This window comes from Miniopterus schreibersii (genome assembly GCF_964146895.1).
Source record: "Miniopterus schreibersii genome assembly, chromosome: 17".
In the NCBI taxonomy this organism is placed as follows: domain Eukaryota; kingdom Metazoa; phylum Chordata; class Mammalia; order Chiroptera; family Miniopteridae; genus Miniopterus; species Miniopterus schreibersii.
In genome coordinates this window covers 3,313,435-3,337,009 of record NC_138117.1, presented here as the reverse complement: position 1 = coordinate 3,337,009, position 23,575 = coordinate 3,313,435, and the positions used below count along the sequence as shown (strand labels likewise).

The following is a 23,575-nucleotide window of genomic DNA, read 5'->3' as shown; positions in this document are numbered from 1 at the left end:
AGTATAAGATATCTAGATAAAGGGACATCTGAAAGTTTTCAGAGAAAGGGAGAGAAAGGCAGTCAGTAGGCTGTTATGAGGTGTGAATGTAGGGAACTGTATGTAATTCAACAGCATTGGAGCACTCTGTGTGTGGGACACAGAGACTGGTGAAGAGATTGGAGGGAAAAGGGGGTTAGATTATATTGAACTATGGAATTAGGACTCTATCCTCAGGGACATAGAGAAATACTAAATGATATACTTCAGGGAATTTCTTGATTAAGTTATGAATGGAGTTACTATGGGACCCAGCAACCTTTCTTCTCGGTATCGACCTGAAAAATTTGAAAACATGTACTTGCAAAGATATATGCACCCCTCTGTTCACTGCAGCATTATTCACGGGTGGCCAAGACATGGAGACAGCTGAAGTGTCCTGTGATGGAGGACTGGATAGAGAAGATGTGGGACATGGACACGATGGATACTACACAGCCATGAGAAGGGATGGAACACTGCCATTTGCCACAACACGGATGGACCTAGAGAATATCATGCTAAGCAAAATAAATCAGACCAAAAGTTAAGAACCATAAAATTTCACTCATGTGGATATAACCCCGAAAGCAACAAAGGAGTAAACAGAAAAGCAAACAAAAGCTCAGAGACAGACACACTGTGGTGGTGACCAGGGTGGGGGGCAGTAAAGGGTAAAGGGGGCAAGTGTGTGGTGACGGAAGATGGCTTGACTTTGGGCGGTGGGCACACAATGCAATATACAGATCTTGTATCACAGAAATGCGCACTTGAAACCTATATGATCTTATTAACCTATGTCACCCCAATAAATTCAATAAAAAACAAAATAAAAAGGGACAGAACCAGAAAGGAAGCAAGTTAAAGTAGGCATGAGTTGACCCATTCTTTATGAGGCTCACGTTCTTGTAAAAGGAAGCTTACGGTAACATTTAAAACTCAAGTCAGTTTTATTTTTTATAATAATTAAGCATAACATGGATGTTTTAAGTTAACATAACATGTTGTGGAGAATATTTACTTAGAATTGTGTTTTGAGCATCTCCTATATGCCACATTTTTTTAATTGTTTGGATTCTTCCGTCTAGGAGACAAAGATCCCTATTGTGTTACTACCTTCCCGTGGAGGGAAGTCAGAAAATAAACAGTAGACTAAGTTTAATATGAAAAAAGCTTTTTACTTTTAAACCAATAGTCGATAGGTGTAAGGTAAACTAACATTTCTGTTGTGACACTGATAATCGGATTGTTCAGTCATTTGTAGTGCCTACATCAGATTACGAAAAAGATGAAATAGCGATTGCTGTAAAATGGTTATTTTAAATAATTAATTTGAGATGAAATATTATTGACCATTACTTTGAAGAAATCTCCTTCTTTCTTCCCTCTTTTCACACTGAAGTTCAGCATTCCAAGAAAGCAATTAAATGTCATTTATCATTTGTAAAAGAATTTTTAAAAAAATAATTACAGACCTACGTGGTCTGTAGTTAAAACAGAATGAAAGTGAATTTAAAAAATGTCTTACGATATATTTTTCCTTTGAAGGACACATTTAAGAGTAGTCTTAACCCTTTAAAATAGCTGCAGCCTGGCTGGGCGAGGCTCAGTGGTTGAGCGTTGACCTGGGATCCAGGCGATCGGGGTTCGATTCCCAGTCAGGGCACATGCCTGGGTTGCGGGCTCGATCAATGACTCATCATTGACGTTTCTATCTCTCTCTCTCTGTCTCCTTTCCTCTCTCTGAAATCAATAAAGATATATTTAAAAAAACAACAACAAAAAACCCACCTTGTTGAGTGAGGCACAGGAATGGTTTTTGCAGAAGACAGAACATTAACAGGAGGGTCCATTTCTGCTGGCGACGAGATTTTTTGTACTTAAATACAGTACCGTGAAAATCTTTGAACAGGCTCTAAAAAAGTTTGAAAAAAGAGGTGAGAAAAGTGACACGTGGTAGTTAAACTGGTGCGTGTGGCACATCAAGGGAAGTTCCCTCAGAGATGGAGGCCTGGGCTGCTGAGGGTGAGGGGGTGGCACTCCTTTCTGTTCTACGTTAGTCACTTCAGGCAGGTTTTTCATGGAATAAGAGTTGTTTACTTCCATGAAATCCCATTTTCTGATCTGAGCTAAACAGGACAAACTTAAAGGCAGGGGCTCAGAGTCATTCATAGGCTTTTACTACACTCATTTTTAAAAGCCTCATTTGAAACAATGCTCTGCTTTCTGCTTTTCGTATTTTTTCCCTTTTAGAAAGAGGCAGATGGCATGAAAACTGGACTCCCTGATTTAAAGGGAATGTTGATGTTTATAACCAAGCTTATCTCCAACAAGATTTGTTTTTTGCAGCTGTTTTAGGCTGGAAAAAAATATTAAAGCTACGGCTTGTTTTTCTTTCTATATTTGGGGAGTGGGGATCTTTACCATGTGAAAAAGTGATGTTTGGTTTTTAATGTGAATACAGTGTAAACAGATTATTTTTCTCTTTTGCTTCTGTATGTGAATTGTTCTGTTCATATGCTGTGGTTTCACGGATCTGTTTTCTAGATATATCCCACTTGAGAAATAATTTATTCATTTTCATTTTCATTTTATCAGTGTATTCTAGGTATTGTAGATTTTCATTAAGAGTTAGGCTGTGTTATCAAATAACCACTTTCTAATTTTCCACTTTGATCATTTAAGTCATTTTCATCCTGCCCCAACCATCTTTTTCATTGGGAAATTAACCTTTTCTGTTTTCTTTTATAATTATGTTATTTACTATAAGATACATTTTTCTTTTTATTTTCTATTCTTTGCCTCTGTTTTTAATTACAAATGATGCTATTTTTCTCTGGATATATTTTAGAAACTTTTATTATTTAACAGAAAATTAATTATATTTTGTGCTCTAAACTTAATGCGTGGAGCTATTTCTTTGGGCACAGATAACACTAGAATGGATGTCTGTGCCTGTCCACACATACTGTCTTTGTACATACATGTTCTGTATATGCACCTGCACATAAACAATTTTCTAGAGTATTTTTATAATAAATATATTGATTTATTGTGAATAAATGTGATTATTGATTTATGCAGAGATAACATATAGCTTGCTTGTCAAATTAAATCAGGTTTCACTATGTAGAAATTACCTTCCTGAATATGAAATATGCAAATATAATTATGTCATATTTGTATATTTTTCCTTTTTAATAATTGAAACCAAAACTACTACTTAAAAGTTTTTATTGCCTTTCAGCACTGACATTTAACTTATTTACTTTATCATCATGAAGACCAGAATGTTGCTTAAATCTATGAAACCAGCCATTACTAGTAGCAAACATATTAGTTATCTTAAGAGTTTCTGGCTATTTTCTGAATAATTCCTTTAAATTTCAGCCTTCAGTTCACAAAATGCTCACTGCCTCTGTACTCCCACCGAGCAGTCCGGGTCCTTATCTTCTGTTATCCCTTGTTCTTTATGATAGTCACAGCTGTGTGTTAAGTGAGAAATCTGGAGATCCTTCGGCTTTGTATGACCTCTCTGTCTCTTTATAAGGAGTACTTCCCACTTAGTATATGCACAGATGCCATTCTCTTATTGGTGGCTGAGTGTCTGATGTGGGTTTAGTGAAGTTATTTAAGTGGGATTTTATAAATTAAGAAACAAACTGACATGAAGCAGTTAGTGAAAGCTGCCAGCACACCATTGCTCTGTCTTCTCTCCATGTAACGAAGCAAGTGATTTTACAAAAGGTGTGAAATTGTGCAGGTGAAGATCTTGCCCCTCTTTCTGGCTTAGTTACTGCTGCATACTCCCAGTGGGCACCTCTAAGTGAGTGAGCACCTCAGGACCGTGTGACCAGGGCTCCTCTAGACTCTTACCAGTTCTTTCGCTCGAGGATTCAAAATACATGGTTCTCAAATTCTCCTGAAAATAATACAGATGAAGGTTTTTAGTCAGGACCTTATGTATCTGAATGACACATGAGTCCAGACACAGAGAGCTAGGGGCAGAAGTAAAATATATTACTTTATTATACGACATGGCTGAAGGAGATGCTGTGTTTAGTCATATAAACTTAGAAGTAACTGTATAAACAAAAGGGAAATAAAATGTAAACTATATTAAAATGCTTTGTTAGTTCAGAAAGCATTTGTGTATTTCCTTTGCTTGCAGCCCCTCATTATGAATATCAGTGATCATCAGTGTATCAGCTCCATGGGTGCAGGGAGCAGACTGCCGACAAGAAGCACCCTTTTCCGAAGCAGCCTTCTGAGGACCCGATTCAGAGGTCAAATGTTAGCTTATCTGAAGGAGGAGTTGGTTAATACTCTTGAAAATTGACCAGTGGGAAAGAGAGAAAACTTGCAGAGTACAAATGCCATTTTATAAAGAATAAATATGGATTCTGGAATAGAAACATTAAAACATGTTAATAGTTATAATGGCATTTTAACTTCTTAATAAGAATTTAGGAAAGGATCTAGCAAGTTTTACACATTCTTTTGTCTTTAAAAGTAATTACTGATAACAACCTGCCTGGCTATGTTTAACTGATTGAATAATCTAGGTATTAGGTGACTCATTTCCAGGTGTATATTAGCTTCTACTGCTACATAACAAATTACCATTTATTAAGCTCACAGTTTTGTAGATCCGCAGTCCAACATGGTATGACTGGGTTTTCTGCTCAGGGTCTTAGAGACCTGAAACCAAATGCCAACCAGGCTGCCGTTCAAGGCTCTCTGGAAGAATCTACTTCTAAGCTCATATAGGTTGTTGGCTGGATTTATTTCCTTGTGGTTGTAGAACTGATGTGCTCATTTCCTCCTTGCCTGACTAACCTTTTCCAGGCCACACACGTTTCTTGCATTGTGGCCCCAACCAGCCACAGAGACCTTCTTGTGCGTCATACCCCTTCCACTTTGAATCTCTCTGACTTCCCTGACTCCGACCTCTAGGCCAGGATTTAAAGTACTGATGTTAGATCAGTCCCACTTGAGTAATATCCCTATTTTATTTCTTTAAATATTTTCTCTTTTCCAAATTTTTTTTATTATTTAATTAAAAAATTTTTATTGGATTTTTTGGGGTGACATTGGTTAATAAAATTATATAGATTTCAGGTGTACAGTTCTATAACACATCATGTGTATACTGTATTGTGTGTTTACCACCCATCTGCTGATGGGCACTTGGGCTGCTTCCAAATCTTGGCTATTGTAAATAATACTGCAATGAACACAGGGGTGTATCTATTCTTTTGAATCAGTGTTTTGGGTTTCTTCTGATATATTCCTAGAAATGTAATCTCTGAGTTATAGGCAGTTCCAGTTTTAAGTTTTTGAAGAAGCTCTGTACTGTTTTCCATGGTGGCTGCACCATCTACATTCCCACCAACAGTGCACAGGGTTCCCTTTTCTCCACACCCTCACCAACACTCGTTTGTTGATTTGTTGATGGAGCCATTCTGACGGTGTGAGGTGATACCTCGTTGTGGTTTTAATTTGCATCTCTCTGATGATTAGTAATGTTGGGCATCTTTTCATATGTCTCTTGGCATCTGTATGTCCTCTTTGGAGAAGTGTCTGTTCACGCCCTCTGCCCATTTTTTAATTGGATTGTTTTTCTTCCTTTTGTTGAGTTGTATGAGTTCTTTATATATTTTGGAAATTAACCCCTTATCAGATGTATCATTGGTAAATATGCTCTCCCATACAGTGGGTTCCCTTCTCATTTTGTTGATGGTTTCTTTTGCTGTGCAGAAGCTTTCAACAACAACAAAAAATAAGATACCTTGGAATAAACTTAACCAAGGAGCTAAAAGACCTGTACTCAGAAAACTACAGGACACTGAAAAAAGAAATAGAGGAAGATACAAACAAATGGAAGAATATACTGTGTTCGTGGATTGGAAGAATTAACATCATTAAAATGTCCACACTACCCAAAGCAATCTATAGATTCAACACAATTCCTATTAAAATACCAACAGCATATTTCACAGATCTAGAACAAATACTACAAAAATTTATATGAAATCAAAAAGGACCCTGACTAGCCTCAGTGATCTTGAGAAAAACATAGTTGGAGGGATCACGATACCAGATATCAAGTTATTCTACAAAGCCATTCACTTTAGAACAGCCTGGCACTGGCACAAGAACAGGCATAGAGATCAGTGGAATAGAACAGAGAACCCAGAAATGGACCCACGTCATTACACTCAATATTTGACAAAGGAGGCGAGAGCATACAATGGAGTAACGACAGTCTCTTCAATAAATGGTGCTGGGAAAATTGGACAGGTACATGCGAAAAAAAGAAACGAGACCACCAACTTACACCATACACAAAAATAAACTCAAAATGGGTAAAAGACATATGTAAGACGTGAAACCATAAAAGTCCTAGAGGAAAACAGACACCCCTCCTAGCAGTATGTTTGCAGATACATCTCCTAGGGCAAGGGAACAAAGGAGAAAGTCAACAGATGGGACTGCGTCTCTGACCCTGCTTTCAGTACCTGTCTCATGGGGGGCTGGCTGCCCTTCTCCCTCCTGAAGCCAAACACGCTCCTCACTCCTGCAGTTTTACTTATTTGGTTCGATATTGTTATAACGTTTAGAAACCTTTTGAAATTAGTATAGTTTACATAAAAGATAACCTTTATTTGAAAGAAAGTATTATGTCATTAATGACTTTTTAAATTGACTATTAAAAGTTATATCTTAGGCCAATCTTAGCTTAACTAACCTATCTCCTTTTACAAATATAATACAAGAAATTTACTGAAGTTCATTTTCCATTTTGCTGAGTTTAAACCCTGGTAAATAGTAGTGATCATTTTTTTGCTTATGAAAATGACCCCTTACTTGATAGAAATTCTCTCCCTCCCAGATTCAAAATGCCTGTTTCTTTGATATTTGTATAAAGTATAGAACTTTAAAAAATAATTTGATGGGAACAAGCTAAAACAGAACCCCCCCCCCCCCCCCCAAAGAAGGGCATTACTGGTGGTACATGCAAGGCACCTTTTGTTTATTCAGGGCAGTGTAAATTTAATGTGTTGTTTTCAAGTATGTCGTGTCCAGCTGCCACAGCAATCTGTGCATTAAAAAGGCATTAAAATAAAAGTAAGCAAAAATATTTGTGGGTACTTTTTGGTGGGTACCAGGGGATTTGTGATGTAATTATGTTTGGATCAATGATTAGGTTCCAGAATAGACAAGTGTATTGCCTTCTTATAGCAATTGTAAACATTTTTATGACAGATTTATAACACTCCTGTACCCTCACGGCCTACCCCGTACCTACTTCTCCCTAACTCCTAAGCCTGACCCTAGCCCTAGCCCTAGCCCTAGCCCTAGCCCGGAGGGAAGGAACAGGGATCACCACTGTTAAATGATGTCCAAGGACCTGTGAAACTGGCGAATGCCCTTCATTTGGGTCCCAAAGAGCCACTGATTCACTCAGCACAGTGTTTTTCATATTATCTCCGTTGTCACATAGTACAAGTTACCTTGCTGAGCAGTATGTTACACTGTGTGAATAAACCACAGTTCTTACATCAGTCAGTATTGGGGCTGTTTTCAATTTTTGGCTCTTAGGAATAAAGATGCTGTGAACATCCTTGCATAAAGCTTGTTTATGGACATATATATTTGTCTCTCTTAGAGAAATACCTGGGAGTGGAATTGCCGGTAGTTAACTTTGTAAGAAATTGCCAGACAATTTTCCAAAGTGGTGGTGTGATTTCACACTCCTGTCAGCAGTGTACGAGAGTTTCAGTTGTTCCACATCCTCCCAGTATTTTGTATTGTAAATCTTTATCTGAACCATGCTAGTGGGTGTGTAGTGATATTGGAGTTTTAATTTGCATTTTGCTGATTACTGGTGGCGTTGGGAACTTTTTGATGTGCTTATTTATCATTTGTGTATCTTTGGCAGAATTTCGGTTCACTTCTTTCACGTACTGAGTTGTATTTTAGATTATTGAGTGATTTTTATACATTCTGGCTGCAGATTCTTTGGTCAGATGCAGGTATTATAAACATTTACTTCCTGTCAATAACTCACCTGATTCCTTTCTTGCTGTACCTTTTGATGAGCAGGAGCTAATCTGAGGACGTCCAGTATGTCCTCCTTTGCCTTTATGATCTGAACCACCTGTGTTCCTCCAAGAGCTACTCGCCTGCTCCAAGTTCATGAAGATCATCTCTTTTTTCCTCCTAGTAGCTTTATTGTTTTAGCTCTTTCTTTTAGGTCTGTGACCCATCCTCAGTTGATCTGTGTGTGGTGTGAGATTGGGGTCCAGGTTTTTTGTTTGTTTGCTTTCGCCATAAGGATGTACAGTTGCTCCAGCACCATTGCTGATACTGTATTCGTTTTAGCGCCATGATGTGGCTGGAGGTTTAGTCCCAATGACTGAGATTCCTTTCCTGGAACATGTGTTTCTGGGGTTACACATGTAACTGTCCTGCAGTTACTTTCCTTATGAAATTTTATATCAGTGTTGGCAAGTGATCAGATTTTAGAAATCACCTTTTCACACATTGAAGTTTTTTCCCCCACAGTCTTTCTGTAGCTATAAAGGAAGTTAATTTGGTGAGGTAAAGATGAGGCGGTCACTTTGGTCCCTGAGAACATTGAGAAGACCACTGGTTAGCTCTCCACTTAATGCAGGAGGAATTTGTTCATCCATATAACAACTTCCCTCAGTCTTGTACTTATCTCCGGTTTTACATTCTCTACTTGGATGATGTGCTGCCCTTTGGTAGTGTTTTAAATTGGCTATTTTCTTCATTTCTTTGCGTATGGAGAATTATCTCGGGAGATCTAATTATGTACCTACCCTTGCTTGAAATGTTAAAAGATAGATTCCGCAAGTTGGGGAGTATGGGAGTGATACTGAAAGGAAACCAGAGCCTGAGTAAATTCATGAGCATGGATGGGCTTGCCAAAGTCACGGAGCTGAGAGCTGGGTTTGATTGTGCATTAAAAACTGATGTGATCATTTTTCTGGGGTTAGAGGTTGGACTTTTTAAATCACCTGTTTTGATCTGTATTTAAATGTCACAGTCTAGATGGAATGCTTTTTCTGGAAGCAGAGACATGTGCTGGCTTCAGGTTTCTTATTTCTTTACTTTTTCATTCTAGATTTCATAAGGATATGAATGACCAATAAAATAACTTTCTTGGAATGTGATTAACTATGACACTGGTTTTGTTTGTTTTTAAAGGTCATGTATTATGCTTAAAAATATATGCACCCCTATATTCATAGCAGCATTATTTACAACAGCCAAGATCTGGAAACAACCTAAGTGCCCGTCAGTAGATGAGTGGATAAAAAGCTGTGGGACATTTACACCATGGAACACTATGCAGCTGTAAAAAAGAAGGGACTTTTACCTTTTGCAACAGCAGGGATGGACCTGGAGATTATTATGCTAAGTGAAATAAGCCAGTCAAAGAAAGACAAATACTATGTGATCTCACTTATATGGGGAATCTAGTGAACAAAATAAACCAAGGAACAAAATAGGACCAGAAGCATGGATACATGGAACAGACTGACAGTTGTGATGGGAGGGGGAGGGATGAAAGAAGGTGAGGGGATTAGCCAAAGAATGCATAACCCACAGACACAGACAACAGCCTGCTGATGGCCACAGGAAAGGGGGGTGGGGCTGGGTGGAGGTGGGCAAAGGGGGGGAAATGGGGACATCTGTAATAGTTTCAATAGTAAAAATAGACTTTTAAAAAATGCATGTAGCAAATTGCTGTGCAAAAACAGTTTAAGAAAGGATATTAAAAACAAAGACACTTTAAAATCTTCAACCGAGGACATGTTTATTTTTTTTGAGAGAGAGAGAGAGAGAGAGAGAAACATCAATCAGTTGCCTCCCATATGCACTCCAACTGGGGATGGAATGTACAACCTACATATATGCCCCGGCCTGGAGTCGAACCTGCAACCTCATGGTGTTTGCGACGATGCTCCAAACAACAGAGCCACCAGCCAGGGCAAAACAAAAACACTTTTTTGAGGGAGAGGAAGGGAGAGGGATAGAGAGAGAGAAACATCGAGAAAACTGGCTGCCTCCTGCATGCCCCCTACTGGGGATCAAGCCCACAACCGGCTTGTGCCCTGGCTCGGAATTGAACCGGTGACCTCTTGGTTCATGGTTGATGCCCAGCCACTGAGCCACACCAGATGGGCAACACTTTTTAATCTTAAAAGTTCTAAAGAGTATAAAGTTTTAATTAAGTAAAAAATTATGAATTACTTTAATATGCAATTTTAGGTATTAAAATTAGTATTTTCTTTCTCAAGTGTGTGTGATCAAGTTTCAAGAATGTTAAAAACCCTGATGATTTAATCTAAAATCATTCCTACAGCAAAATTCATAAATAATAAATATTTTCTTATTAATTCATATTTTAGTTGTTTAGGTCTCAGAGCAAGTTAGTTCCTCAGGGACTGTGGGGCTCTTTGTAAGAGAAGGTGATGAGATGTCCTCTCCGAGGAATTAAATTGTGAAAACAGTCTTGATATTGTACATGCTAATATAAGCCTGTTATTCCCTTCCCACCTCTCTCAGAGCAGTTTTAAATTGCGGCTGGTGCTGCATGCAAATAGATGTCTTATTAGAAACCCGGGCTGCGCGCGCGCTCTTCTCCCTGGATGTCTCGGGAGCTTGCTACCTAACCGTCAGAGCAGTAGAAGAGTGGTGATCACTGCAAGGCTTTGAAGAACAAAGAAAAGTCAGAATATTTTACAGGGTCTAGATGTCTGCGGCACTGACAGTGTGCACCATACACATGAATGGGTGTCTCTTTAGATCATTTAAAATAGCTTCAGTGTTTTCATTAGGAAAGTATAGGGTTTTCTAACTCTGTGTCTGTGGCAGCTAATAAAATGTGAACCATTTGCTCATGCGTGCATTCTCTAGGCACTTTTGTTTCAAAATTTGGTAGAATGTTATTTTCCTTAAAGAACAGAGTTTGATCATTTCAAAGACAAAAATGAAGTTCACATTTTTTGACATTTTGATTAGGGATTACCGATGCCTAAAAAAGTAGGAACAAAAATTTAAAATTTGTTTCTCTTTCATTAATTTCCTAGGTTGAAATTCTTTTCAAGATTTTATATTCATAGGTTATTGTGCATATAAAATGTGTCTGTTCAGTAAAAACAGTAGGATTTGAAGGCTATGTGGTGGATTAGATCAAACAGTGCTTCCAGTGCAGCAAGACTAGGAATAGGAAGTGGTAGTGGTTAAACTGTTTACAGAAAGGGAGGCAGAGCTGGAACTCACATTCCTGTACTTTTGTTAACCTATGTCGTGTTCTATAAAACAAAATTCCAAGTATCTGAGATTCAAACTTGAGCCTTGGAAAGAAACAAACACACTGTCAAGAGCATGCCTACAGCCTCAAGCCGTGTGAACAAATACTGCATTATTTTCACATTTGCAGATAATACTCTCTCCGTGTGGTTTGAGCATTGACAGTACTTGATAAAATGAGTGTTACCCAGAACAAATGATTGGGAAATTTAATTACCAGCAATTGTATCCTTGATAATTTATTTGAAATAATTTTGTGTTCTTTTTAATATCTAATGGGAAAAAGTGAAAGACACTTTTACCATGGCTTTAAAAACTAATTTTATGGAATAAATTATTCCTGAAGTTTGTAGATAGTGCTTTTGATTTTTTAGGGCTTCATCATAATTTTTTGTCTTTGCAGAAGGCATTTTGGAGATTGAAGATGGGTAGAAAAGATGCCTCCACCATAAAACTTCCTGTCGATCAGTACAGAAAGCAAATTGGTAAGCAATAAATTCCCTTTGATGTATTTCTGCAAATTAAGATAAAGGAAAAAAGCAATTATATGTGGTATTAAGAAAATAACTGTTCCCTAATACATATAATATACAGAATGTGAATAATGAAAGACTGTATAGAGTTTTTAAGGAGCAAAAAACTGCAGCCCTGCCTACCAATAGAGAAATACATTTTGTGTACCTGTAACTTTTTCAAAGCTCTTACAGTTTTTATTAATTTAATAAAAGCAAAATATATTTTTATTAAGGCTAGATGCTTTTATATAGGTAGTTTTTTAAATATAATCTATTAAATCTTTTTTAATCTGGTAAAAACTTTTAATTCTGTTGTCTATTAATGGTAATAATTTGATAACCTCAAAATTCTCCATTAAAATTTTACCTGAGTAAAATGTGGACTGCCACTCAGCACAGGAAGATAAGAAGCTTATCTGTTTTAGACTAGACTCTGTGTGATGCAGGATTTTCTACCCTTTCTTTTCAAGGATGCATGGAGTATTTATTAAAAATTACTTACATACTAGTTACAAGCCAAGTCCCCAAATTTTAAAGAATCAACATACTACATTGGCAACTCTGAACAAATTGTAATAAATTAGTAATCAGAAGCATAAACAGGACTTAAGTTTTTCCTGTTCCACCCATTCCCACTTTTTTGGAAATTAAAAAGTTGATAAAAAAACCTTCTGTAACTGAGGGATAAACAAAGAGGTTGCAATAGAAATCAGAAGATAAGTAGAAATAGTAGATACCAGAAGATTATATACCGTATTTCATAAATGACACATTAGGTGCTGTCCATAAAAGAAATTTCTGGAAAAGAGATGCAAACAAAGTGAAAAAATATTTAGAATACATATAACCAGTTAAAAACTACATGTAGAGAAACAAAATCCTACTACAAATAAATAGTCTAGAAGCCCAATAGTAAAATGGGCAAAAACCAGAGACAGTTCATAGACGAGGGAATCTAAAGGCAGACAGGCCCAGCCCCCAGCGCTGTCCCAGGAAACGACGCCCAGGGCCCTGGGTGAGTGGCCGGGTCCGCGGGGCGCGGGACACGGGGGCTCGGCCACGGCCCGCGGGCAGCCGCGCGGAGTCCAGGCCCGCCGCCCGAGCTCAGAGCTCAGCCCGCGCCCGCCCCGCCCCCGCGGCGCCCGGTCCCGCCGCCCCCTCGCGGGGCCTCGGCCGCAGGAAAGGCCGCTGAGTCCGACTGTGGCTCAGCCTCACCCTCCGCCGCCCGGAGCCCCGCGTCCTGAACCCGAGCCGCCCCCGGCGGACACGGCGGCTGCCGGCCCCTAGCCCCTCGGGCCAGGGAGCCCCGGAGGCGCCGGAGCCGCCCGCCCGCCCGGCCGCTGGGGCTCAGCCGCGTCCCTGGAGGACCTGCTGCGCCGCAGCCCGGCCCGCCCCGCCCCGCCCCGCCCGACGGCGAGCACGTGCGGCCCTCGCGCCCGTTCCCGCGGGTTCTCGCGAGGCCCCGGCACAGCGGGGGTGGACTAGCGGAGCCGCGGGCGGTTTGCTTTGGCTCATTCGCCCGAGGGTGTTTCTCCCCCGACTTTCAGAGGGGACGGGGTGGAGAGAGGGTCAATCGGCTCATTTCTGGGCCGTTAGACCGCAGCCTCCACGAGCGGTCACTAAGCTGCTGCACGACCGCGGATCCAGAGTGGCGGCTGCGCAGAGCGGCCGAGAGGCTCACACGCGCTTTTTAAAAAGTGCCCCCAGCCGGACACACCGATGTGTCTAAGGGACACGACTGTAGCGCTTCTTCGTGGCGCCCATCGGTCTCACTCCTCTCTGCCGTTTCTAATTTTTAAACATTTATTTTTAATTTTTGTCTTTTTATTGAATTTATTGGGAAGACACTGGGTAACGAAAGTATACAGGTTTCAGGTGCCCCCCCAGCGCATCACGTACACTGCGCTGTGTGCGCCCCGCGTGGTCCCGCCCCGCCGCTGGGCCCTCCGCGCCCCCGCGGCCCCCACCTGCCGTCAGTGTCGCGGGCCTGCTCTCCTGCCCCGCGGCCCCGCGGCCCCACGCCCTCGCACAGACGCTGTAAGAAAGGTACTTAGCATGCGCTGAATTCACGATGTAGCTCAGTTTACGTCAGCTGCTTTCAGGTTCATTTCAGAAGGCTTGGACATTAAAGAAGAAGGGGAATTTTGGGAAAGGAGCGATCACTGAAGGGAGAGAGACGGAAACGGCGCGGCCTGCGGGGACTGCGCGGTCACGTGCTCGCTCCGCTCCGAGCGACGCTGCCCGGTGACGCGGAGGCCGGGGCTCGGCTCCCGGCGCGTAACGGGCCGGCGCAGCCGGTGCGCCCCGAGGGCGCTGCTGGCTCCCCGCGGGCACGGGCCCACTCGGGGCCTGCAGGGGGCAGCCGAGCATGTTGATGTTTCTCTCTCCTCTCCTCTCTCTAAAAATAAAAAATAAAAATAAAAAGCGTGGTTAACAAAAATATATTCTAGTCAGTGCTTGTGTTGTTAAGTCTACTTTCTTCACAGACTAATAGCTTTTATCTCTCAGTGGAGTCATGAGATGGTACCAAAAAAAATTTGGTAACAGTAAGTTTTGTTCACTTTTGGCTGTGAAATGTGGTAGAGAAAATTGAAACTAATATCTAAATGTAGCTGTCCTATATCTCGTATCTGGCTATATTTATTCTGTCTCCTATTAAAAGAAAACAAAAGTTAAACACATATGTTCTCTCTAACAAATTCAGAGACTAAAAGTTAATTCTTTGTCTGTTTTAGTTTCTTACTTGGAAAAACTTTACAATATTTCTCAAGTTGATTATTTAAATACTTAATATATCCATAATAAAATAAATTTATAATGAACTTTTTTCTTCAGTTGTGAAGACAGAGTTGACTTTTCCTGTTTTCCTGTTAATGGGACCTTGTGAGTCCTCATTTAGTTACACATCTGTCTCCAAGGGCTTCCACAGGGTTCCTCTCTGTTCTTTAAGCAGCTTATTCTTAAAAGAAGTTTTTATCTTTTTTGGTAATCACTGCACAGCAAATCAAAGGGAACTGTCAAGTCTCCCTGAACAAGTAAAGAGGAGGAAAAGTTGATTTTAGGAGACAAGTTTATAGTTTCCATAGCTGGGAACCACTTTGCAGCTGTGTCCCAGTTTTACTCTATTTAAACACTCCTTGACATTTCAGATGGCTGTTACACTTGAGGTATATGTAAGCATAACTCATGGTCTGAAATTATCTCTTTCTAGGTAAACAGGATTATAAAAAGACCAAACCTATTTTACGAGCAACCAAATTAAAAGCAGAAGCAAAGAAAACAGCAATAGGCATAAAGGTACCTGTATTTGATAACTTTAAAATTTGATATATGCATGCCACTTTATTTTCTAACACTGGACTGCATAAATGTTGAATTCTAAATGTTTTATGACATTTCAAAATTGTAAGTTGAATGCCAGAGTCGAAGGTTTTTGTAAAGAATTTACTTAATGGGAAACATCCTCTCATCCTTAGATTTTACCAGGTCTTAAAACACTGTATCACTTGCAAGAACAGGTTATACTTAAAGCTGTAATTTTTTTCCTACTACTGAATATACATTTCAGTGATTTATGTGGCCTAAATAAAAAATTCTCATTTTCAGTAAATTTCATTTGACAGTTGTTTAAATTTTAGTCGTAATTATATATTCTTAGATCATTAATATATGTAAATTTACTCTTTGAATTATTATTGTTGTCAGTACTCTCTGTGATGAAATTCTAATGATGTTCTCTCAACAAAGTAACTTGAATGATATTAGCAGATATTAATCCATTGTGTTAGCACAATGAAATTCAACAAAATTACATTTCCATTATTACCCGTGTCAATTCTTTGCCAAGTATTTATAGTCAAATTAAACTATTAGTAGAAAAATTCATTTGGCGCCTTTACTGTCAACTGTGTAAAATTACAATGATGAGTACATATATTTTATTTAAATATTAAAATATTAAGAGGAGATTTTAGTTTTTATCCGGCAGATGAAAAATCAATTTTTCAAAGTTATAGCTTAAAGCAAATGCCAAGGTATTACTCCCAAGCTGTAACAGCTGTTGAGCTGCCAGATGATACAGTTGGTTGTCTTCCAGAATCTGCTCTTACGGTCACGAGACGCTGCTTCTTTTTACTCCTGATTGCCGATTTTGATCGAGCATTGCTGTGTGAGGTGGTGTGTTTTCACTGTACAGTCTCCTCAGTGCTGTCAATTTTTAATGAAAAACAAAAAAGTAGATTGCCTTTTTGTTTAAAAGAGAGATGCTTAATCTTTTGACGTTTTCTCATTTCATATGAAATTTCATTCATCTTTGAAATTATTTCCATAACAACCTTTCTCAAGGCAGTGCTTAATTAGTTTTTTATTTTACAATTAGTTACCTGGGTAATATGACATACTTTTATCTTTCATAGTGTTGTGTTTTTATTTTTGTTTTGTTTCTAGAAAAATATTGGGGTAGCAAACTCCACTTGTGGCACAATACAGTGAACAACTGTAAAAGAAACAGTGCAGCATTTATCCATAAATATATACCACTTTCTTATACACACTCTCTTTTTTATTTGCTCTTATATTTTTAATCCTCACCCAAGTACATGTTTATTGATTTGAAAGAGAGAGAGAGAGAGAGAAACATTGATGTGTTGCCTCTTGTACGAGCCCCCACCGGGGATCAAACCCACAACCTAGGTATGTGCCCTGACTGGGAGTGAACCTGCAACCTTTTTGTTGTACCAACTAAATGAGCCACCAGGCCTGGGCTACTCTTACAATTTTTGTTATTTTAATTTAAAGAAATAACTATGTTCCCAGTATAAGTCTACTTTATAGTGCAATTATTTGTCTTTTTACAAGCAGTGTGGAATTTGTTTCTTTTTATGAGAAAATTTTTTCTTAGATTTCATTTATAATTTGAAGTATGTGCATAGTAGTTTCTGACATCAGAACAATTTTTTTTTTTTTTTTTTAAGGCCAACATATTTTGATTTATGAGTCTATGGGAGAAAAGCTTTAACTTTAAACATTGTTTACTTTGCTTGAAAATTTATGTAAAGAGCTCATTAAAATAATATGAAACTTTTTAGAATCAGAACCATGGAGGTGTTTTACATTTCAAATCTGGCATACTAATTAGTTTGCCCTGTCACAGTTTGATTACGTTGTCATTTTAGCATAGGGTTTTAAATAACAAAGTTTCTCTTAGCAATTGCTACTTAATGCTATTTAATTTCCCCAGTGAGTGATTTTATCCGTATTGATAATGTCAGAGAAGCAACCAGGGACTAATGAACATCAAACATGTTTGGCTCTTATCTGGTTGATACGGGATGGCCATAATATCATAGTGTTTTATCACTTCATAACTTATTCTTTAAAATGAATTATAGTTAAGGTCTTAAAATAATATAAATCTATAGAATAGCTGCATGGAATAGAAAAATCACAGAAGTGACAACACCGAACACAAAATACTCAGGATCAGAGCCCTCCTGCCCCTTCCTCTCCCCACGGCCGAGTTCAGGCTGGCGCGGGGGGATGGAGATCGTGCCCGTGCTCCCTGGTGTGGCCGGAGGCTCGGTAACAGCGGGAGGGCTCGGTAACAGCGAGGGTACGTGACCTTGAACTCCGCACACGGGAGGCATTTGTGAGTTGTTAGCATGTTGAGAAAATGTTTCCTTGCATTACTTGTTACTGGTCTGTACAAGTGAGACCTCCCTTGGTGTTTGTCCTTGGCCCGAAGGCCCCGTTGGAGCTCAGCCGCGTCGCGTGACTGTATCACGGTGGGAGCGCGGCGTTGCGTGGAGATCGCGTCCTGTAAAGCATCCTTACGGTTGTCCAGTTTCGGAAGCAGTGCACGACTTTAATATACTTTATAAGTTACATAGATCTTAAGTCCTTGTTGTTAACTTAGATTACCGTGAGTACTAGGATGTGTAGAGCCTGTGGAGGATGGACAAGACGGCGTGGCCTTGGGGCGCACGGAGAAACCGTTTCCAGACGGGGCGCGTGGGGCCCGCGCGCCGGAGAGAGCGCGCCGGCGGGAGGGGCGCGTGGGGCCCGCGCGAAGGAGAGAGCGCGCCGGCGGGAGGGGCGCGTGGGGCCCGCGCGAAGGAGAGAGCGCGCCGGCGGGAGGGGCGCGTGGGGCCCGCGGCCCGGCCTTTCCGTAGACGCGCTTAGGGCGGGAAGCGCCGCGAGGGGCGCGCGCGACTTACAAACGGGCCGCCGAGGCCGCGGCTGCGCCCCGCGTGCCGCCCGTGGGCTCGGGGGACGGGCCGCGGGGCGCCCCTGGCGAGGCCTGCCGCCCGCGACACTGCTTCAGGGGTTACAGAGCCACCGAAAGGGCCTTTAGGACGCCAGTATCTGCTTCCTAGGGCTCAGAAGGAAAAGGTTATCTGAATTTGTTAGTTTATTCAGAAGGTTTAGTTGACAGGTGTAATCATAATAAAATAAAAAGTTTAGGACCAAAACTTCTCTTTTATGGAAATAAAATATTCCAGTGTCAACCAGATCCTTCTAACATCCTTCCGATGAGCCAGCTGGAAATATTTCATTTTTTATTCGTTTTTATTTCTGATTTAAAAGTCAACGGGCCGGGGCGGAGCCCTGAGCGCCTGCGGTCTCTAAGTGGCTCGTGTCGCCCGCTCGCCCCACCCTCAGGGCCTCTCCGCGCCCGGCGCCCCTCTGTTACCGTAGGAGGCAGAATACGAAAGTTAATGCTTAGTAAAGGTGCTTAAGAGGCATAATCTAGCTTCTTCCCACTAGAAAAGAAATACTTTTTTTAAAAGATCTGTGCCTAGGTGCTGTAACTAACTAAACTTACTGAAGCAAGAAGTAGAATTAAACACAACCAGGGAGCGAGCAGATAAGCCTTGTGGGCAACAGCGTTCATTGCTTGTCCCCAACAGTTTGATATCCGAGCTATGAAAATGTATTTAAAAGTATAAATGTTAATTTTGCTATTAGTGAAACACAAATAAATAAAAATAACAATAGAAATGACACTCAAAATATGCTCCTTAATGCCAAAAAGTGTTAAAATGAATGCGTTGTTACTTTCAAAGTGTTCGTTCTAGACTGGAATTATGTGGTTATTTTATCTGGTGAAACTGGTCACACTCCCCAATCTCACTTTATCAACTTCAAGCCTGCTTTTTGTTTCTTCCCCAGGAAGTGGGCCTTATCCTTGCAGCCATATCCGCCCTCCTGCTGGCTTTCTATGCTTTCTTTTATCTCAGACTGTCCGCAGATGGCGACCCTGATCTGGAACCTGACGAAGAGTAGCCGAGCGGCAACCAGTGCGTTACAAGGAGACTCTTTTGTACAAGGACCTTTTGGAAACAATGCCTTCCGAAGTACTGAAACGACTACATCTTTTCTGCTGGTGTTTTCAGTTTGCAGAAACCTCTTTTTAAAGAGTTACCTAGTATATCAAGAAAAGAACCTTCACCCAGCAAAGTGGTGTAATGTATGCTCCCGAACCCTTTCATAAATCTTTCTACTCACACAGGAGGCCTGTTCACGGTGCATTTAGATAAAAGGGAAAACAGATCCCAAATCCTTCAGATGTTTTAACCAGTCTGTGTGTATAACTCCGCATCACTTGCCGATTACTAAATCTGTTTTTGTTCCACGCATGTTCAGAAGTAAAAGTATATATCCTTATTTACAGAAACACACTCAGATCACATTCAAAGCTGGAGAAGGGACGAAAAGTCATGGGAAATTTTTCATTTTATGAAGAAGTCCTGCTTTCTTTCCAGGCATATTTTGTGTCATTAGAGATACGATCTGCACATATAGCTACAGTAATCTTTTTCCTCCATGCCAACTGTTCAGTGCACATGTGCTCCGTCAGAGATGGCACCTGGATGACAGACGCCAAAGAGCCACATATGTCTCGAAAATCGAGCTCCTTTCCTCGGAGGCTGTCTAAACTGGTGTAAATAGGAAGCTCAGTTGATCTTGGTGTTAATTAACTTATTAGTCTATTAATATAAACTTGGAATTCCATTTTAATGATGTTCTGGCTGCTTGCGGTATTGGTTTGCTTCTCTTGTTGGGGCTTTATAAAGTAGCAATCTGTGATTTAATTGTAGTCTTTTTCACATAATGGTAACAGTGGAAGCCCTGCCTACTCAGAGCAATTTTCATGGGTTATCTCTTAAAGCCGAACAATGCAAAGTTATTTTACAAAATTCCATTTTGTCTCTTGACAGATAACCAATTAGAACTCTTTCATGGAAAGTAAATAGAAGAAAATATGTGTCTCATTACTGGCATATGCAGTTTTCTGTCTAGATAATTTTTCAAGCTATTTTGCATTTGTTACAATATAATGACAAATATATTCAGTATTTTTACTGGTAATGGAATTCTTCATATTTTTAGAACACATGAATACATAAAGCTTAGAAAATAGAAGAATATGTTTACTGTTAGAGTTGTCAGCTACTACCTTATGTAAAGATTTTTAGAAAAGGAATAATTTGAAACATGCACACAAAATGTTTTGTAGTATATACACTCTATTTGTGAAGACTAAATAAAATGTTAAGATTGTCTCCATACTTGCCAAGGGAAGAAAGCTTTTGGAAATACCCTACATATTCTTTCAGACTTCTGCAGATAGTGGGTGTGACTACAGCGTTCTGTTCTGCAGAATGTTTTCAAGCAGCATAATTAGTCATCGGTGTGAAAACAGCCAAAATTTCCAATATCCTCACAAATCATTTATGCCAAACATCTGAGGGCAAAATTTAGACAGTGTTATTTTCTGGATCCTTCCCCTTGAAATCACAAACTCGGAGACAGACCAAGAGTTCGTACACGCTCACCCAGTAGACCAGTCCAAATGGCATTTCTAGGAAAGGGTACAGCGTTCAATGCCATGTGGTATGTCTGTCTGTGAAGTGGGTGGTAGGGGACTATCCAAGCTGGCATTTTGGATATGATGAGCCTTTTACTTTCCCAAGTGACGTGCCACATGTCAAGAAATACTTTTCCCCCATTCCTATTACGTTTATGTGAACAATTTTCATTTCCTTCTTTCCCCTCCCATGTGGTATTAACGACAAACTTATTAAATAAAGTTATTGCTAATTTCAGTGTTGATTTAAATGACAGGATATGTAATAATTGTTTTATTAGATACTAATTCAAGTGAGAGCAGAATTTGTAATGTATAAAATAGATGCTTATACCTTTGGAAAATGTTTGAATATTCATTACCCTGGAAAAAACAACTGTACTCTCCAGTTCTACTCTGGAGGTATCTTTTGGGGGGAAAAAATGTTCTCTCTTTTTAAAAATTTAAGGTGTAGTTAATATGTAATATATTAGTTTTAGGGGTAGGACACAGTTATGTGACAAAAACTTTCTTTCTGATAGTCATAAATATTAGTCTAAACATAGTATAATTGTGGTCAGTTTCATGACCCAGTTTTCTAATAACCCTGAACCTGTGGCTAGTTCATTTTTGTGGACTCATGACAGCCCCAGATGACAGCCCCAATGGCTGAGCTCTGGCTTTAGTAAATAGCAGGTAAAGTGAGACAACATCTGTTTACGTAACACTGTTTCTGTGGAGTGCAAATATTTCATTCTCACACTCACTGGGGAGCAGCCAATCCTCTGGAGAAACCCCAGACCGAAGTCTGCTTTCCCTCTTTGACGAGGGGCTGGTCCGCCCGCAGTTTCTGGGGACTGCACTTTTGAATAGCAAGTGGTGTTTGGCATAAATCTGAGACTGGTGCCAGATTCAAATTTTAAGTATGGGTTTTTCCCCTCCAATAATCGACTGCTCAGAGTAATCCAGAAGACAAAAAGAGAAAAAGTATAGTGACTTTTCAGAATGTTAGAATCTGTAACATGCTCTGCAGAATAAATTGCAACTCATGCTGCAGACTTGCCATGTAGCCTGTGTGAGTGAAGCCTGAAGGGTTGGCAGAGAAAATAAAGAATGTAAAATTCATTTGAGAAGAAACGTAAGAATATAACCTCATCTAGAATTTCTGTTTAAAACAAATGAACAAAAAGCCTAACTTAGCACCAGCATAGGGGTTTCTGTTTTAAGGTGGCCAAATACTTGGAGATTTTCTATCTTTTCCATATTTCATAGAGGTGGAATACTCTCGTTCCAACCAGTGATGGAGAGATACTGATGTTCTTACTCCTTTTTAGAATTCCAATAACGGTGATCCGCACATATTTAATAAGTGCACGTCAAAATTTCAGTTAATGTTTTTCAGTCCCCTCAGAATCTGGCATAGGTTTTGCATGTAGCGGATGATCAAAATTATTTGCACTTAATAAATAAAACTTAAAAATCACAATGTTTCTCAATCTTAACATTCAGTATTTATGGCCACTGGTTGTACTGGGACATATATGTGTTTCTTACTGGTTTTGTTTAATATCAAGACAACTAGCACTACATCTACTGTGGAACAGAGGAATTGCTCTTTTCTAGTTCATCAGATACACTGTTTTTATCTTAGTATTGTTAAGCCATACTTAATGTTTTCAATGTAACTTAGTATACATCTTCATTCCCAAAGAAAATAAAACTAAATTTTCATTATAATGCTTATGTTTATACGATTGCTAAAGCACTGTGTTTTCCAGATTCTAACATTTATCGTCATTGATAATTCAATAGTGCAAATTATGCTTTAGATAAATATACTTCAGAAGCAAACTTCTATAAACTTACATTTTAAATTTCAATGTTTTTTTTCCGTAACACAAGGCTGTCGAGCCAGAGACTATCTAAAATAAGTTGCTTTCCTTCTTACCAACAGTTAGGCTTCTTTGCTCACCTGAGGCTTGTCTGGGAGCTTCCCGCGCCCCCCTCAGCAGCACGCCTTCACTTGTCGGAGCGGCTCCAGGGGAGCCGCGACGGAGGATGGTCGCTGGAGTTTGTGCCGTTGACGCCACATCTGGGCCCACGGCAGCCCACGGTAAAGAGCCGTGGCGGATGCTTCCGGCGCCCACAGAAACATTCTTACTGTTTCGTACAGGGCTTAGCTTACACAGGTGAGTGCAGAGGGAGCTGGGAGGGCCGCCTAAAGAACTGTCGCAGTGAGGAAATTCCAGCGAGTCCGTACATTCATGTGGAACGTGGGGCTGCTGCTGGTTTCTGCAGTGGCCTCCCTGTTGAATTTTTTTTTTTTTTTTTTTTTTTTTATCACCAGCAACAGACTTGAGATCCTTATTTCCAGAAAAATAAGATACTTTAAATGCCAGAACGTTTTTTGATGACAGCACCTCCCTCTATTCTTTGTCCTTTAAAAATAACAACCGATCTGGTGGGGAGGCAGCCAAAATTGGAGGTACCAGTGCCTCGCGAACAGATGTCACACCATTATTTTTTAGCTCGTTTGAATGCATAAACATGCTAAACTGTGAAGTATTACATTTTAGAATTTTTTCATTAAAAAAAGAGACAGTCTGTTTACTGTCCTAATTGAGACAACAACCACCCCGTAGTTGCCAGTTTTGGCAGTCGTAACAATGAACTGTAAATATTTGGACCAACCGAGTACATGGTGACTGTAAAGGCTATAGCATGTGTAAGATTCTGTTTTTACGGACACTCATCCTAGCCCGGCCCCCCCCCCCCCCCCCCGAGTTCTTTAAGTACAATTGTTTCTGTCAGTCTGGAGTTTCACGGTGAGCCTAAGGGATGGATT

The 23,575-nt window shown here is 40.1% G+C and overlaps 1 protein-coding gene across 2 annotated transcripts in view; it reads left to right on the top strand.

Moving 5' to 3' along the window:
- The window catches only part of TRIQK (triple QxxK/R motif containing), a 28,789-nt gene extending 6,322 nt beyond the window's left edge, over positions 1-22,467 (top strand). For both annotated transcript variants that reach the window (XM_081116595.1, XM_081116596.1), the window contains exons 2-4: positions 11,771-11,852; positions 15,094-15,179; positions 19,053-22,467. In XM_081116595.1, coding sequence (XP_080972721.1) covers positions 11,792-11,852; positions 15,094-15,179; positions 19,053-19,166 — 261 coding nt within the window. In that variant the 5' untranslated portion in view covers positions 11,771-11,791 and the 3' untranslated portion in view covers positions 19,167-22,467. The remainder of the gene's footprint in view (positions 1-11,770; positions 11,853-15,093; positions 15,180-19,052) is intronic.
- Positions 22,468-23,575: the final 1,108 nt, after the last annotated feature.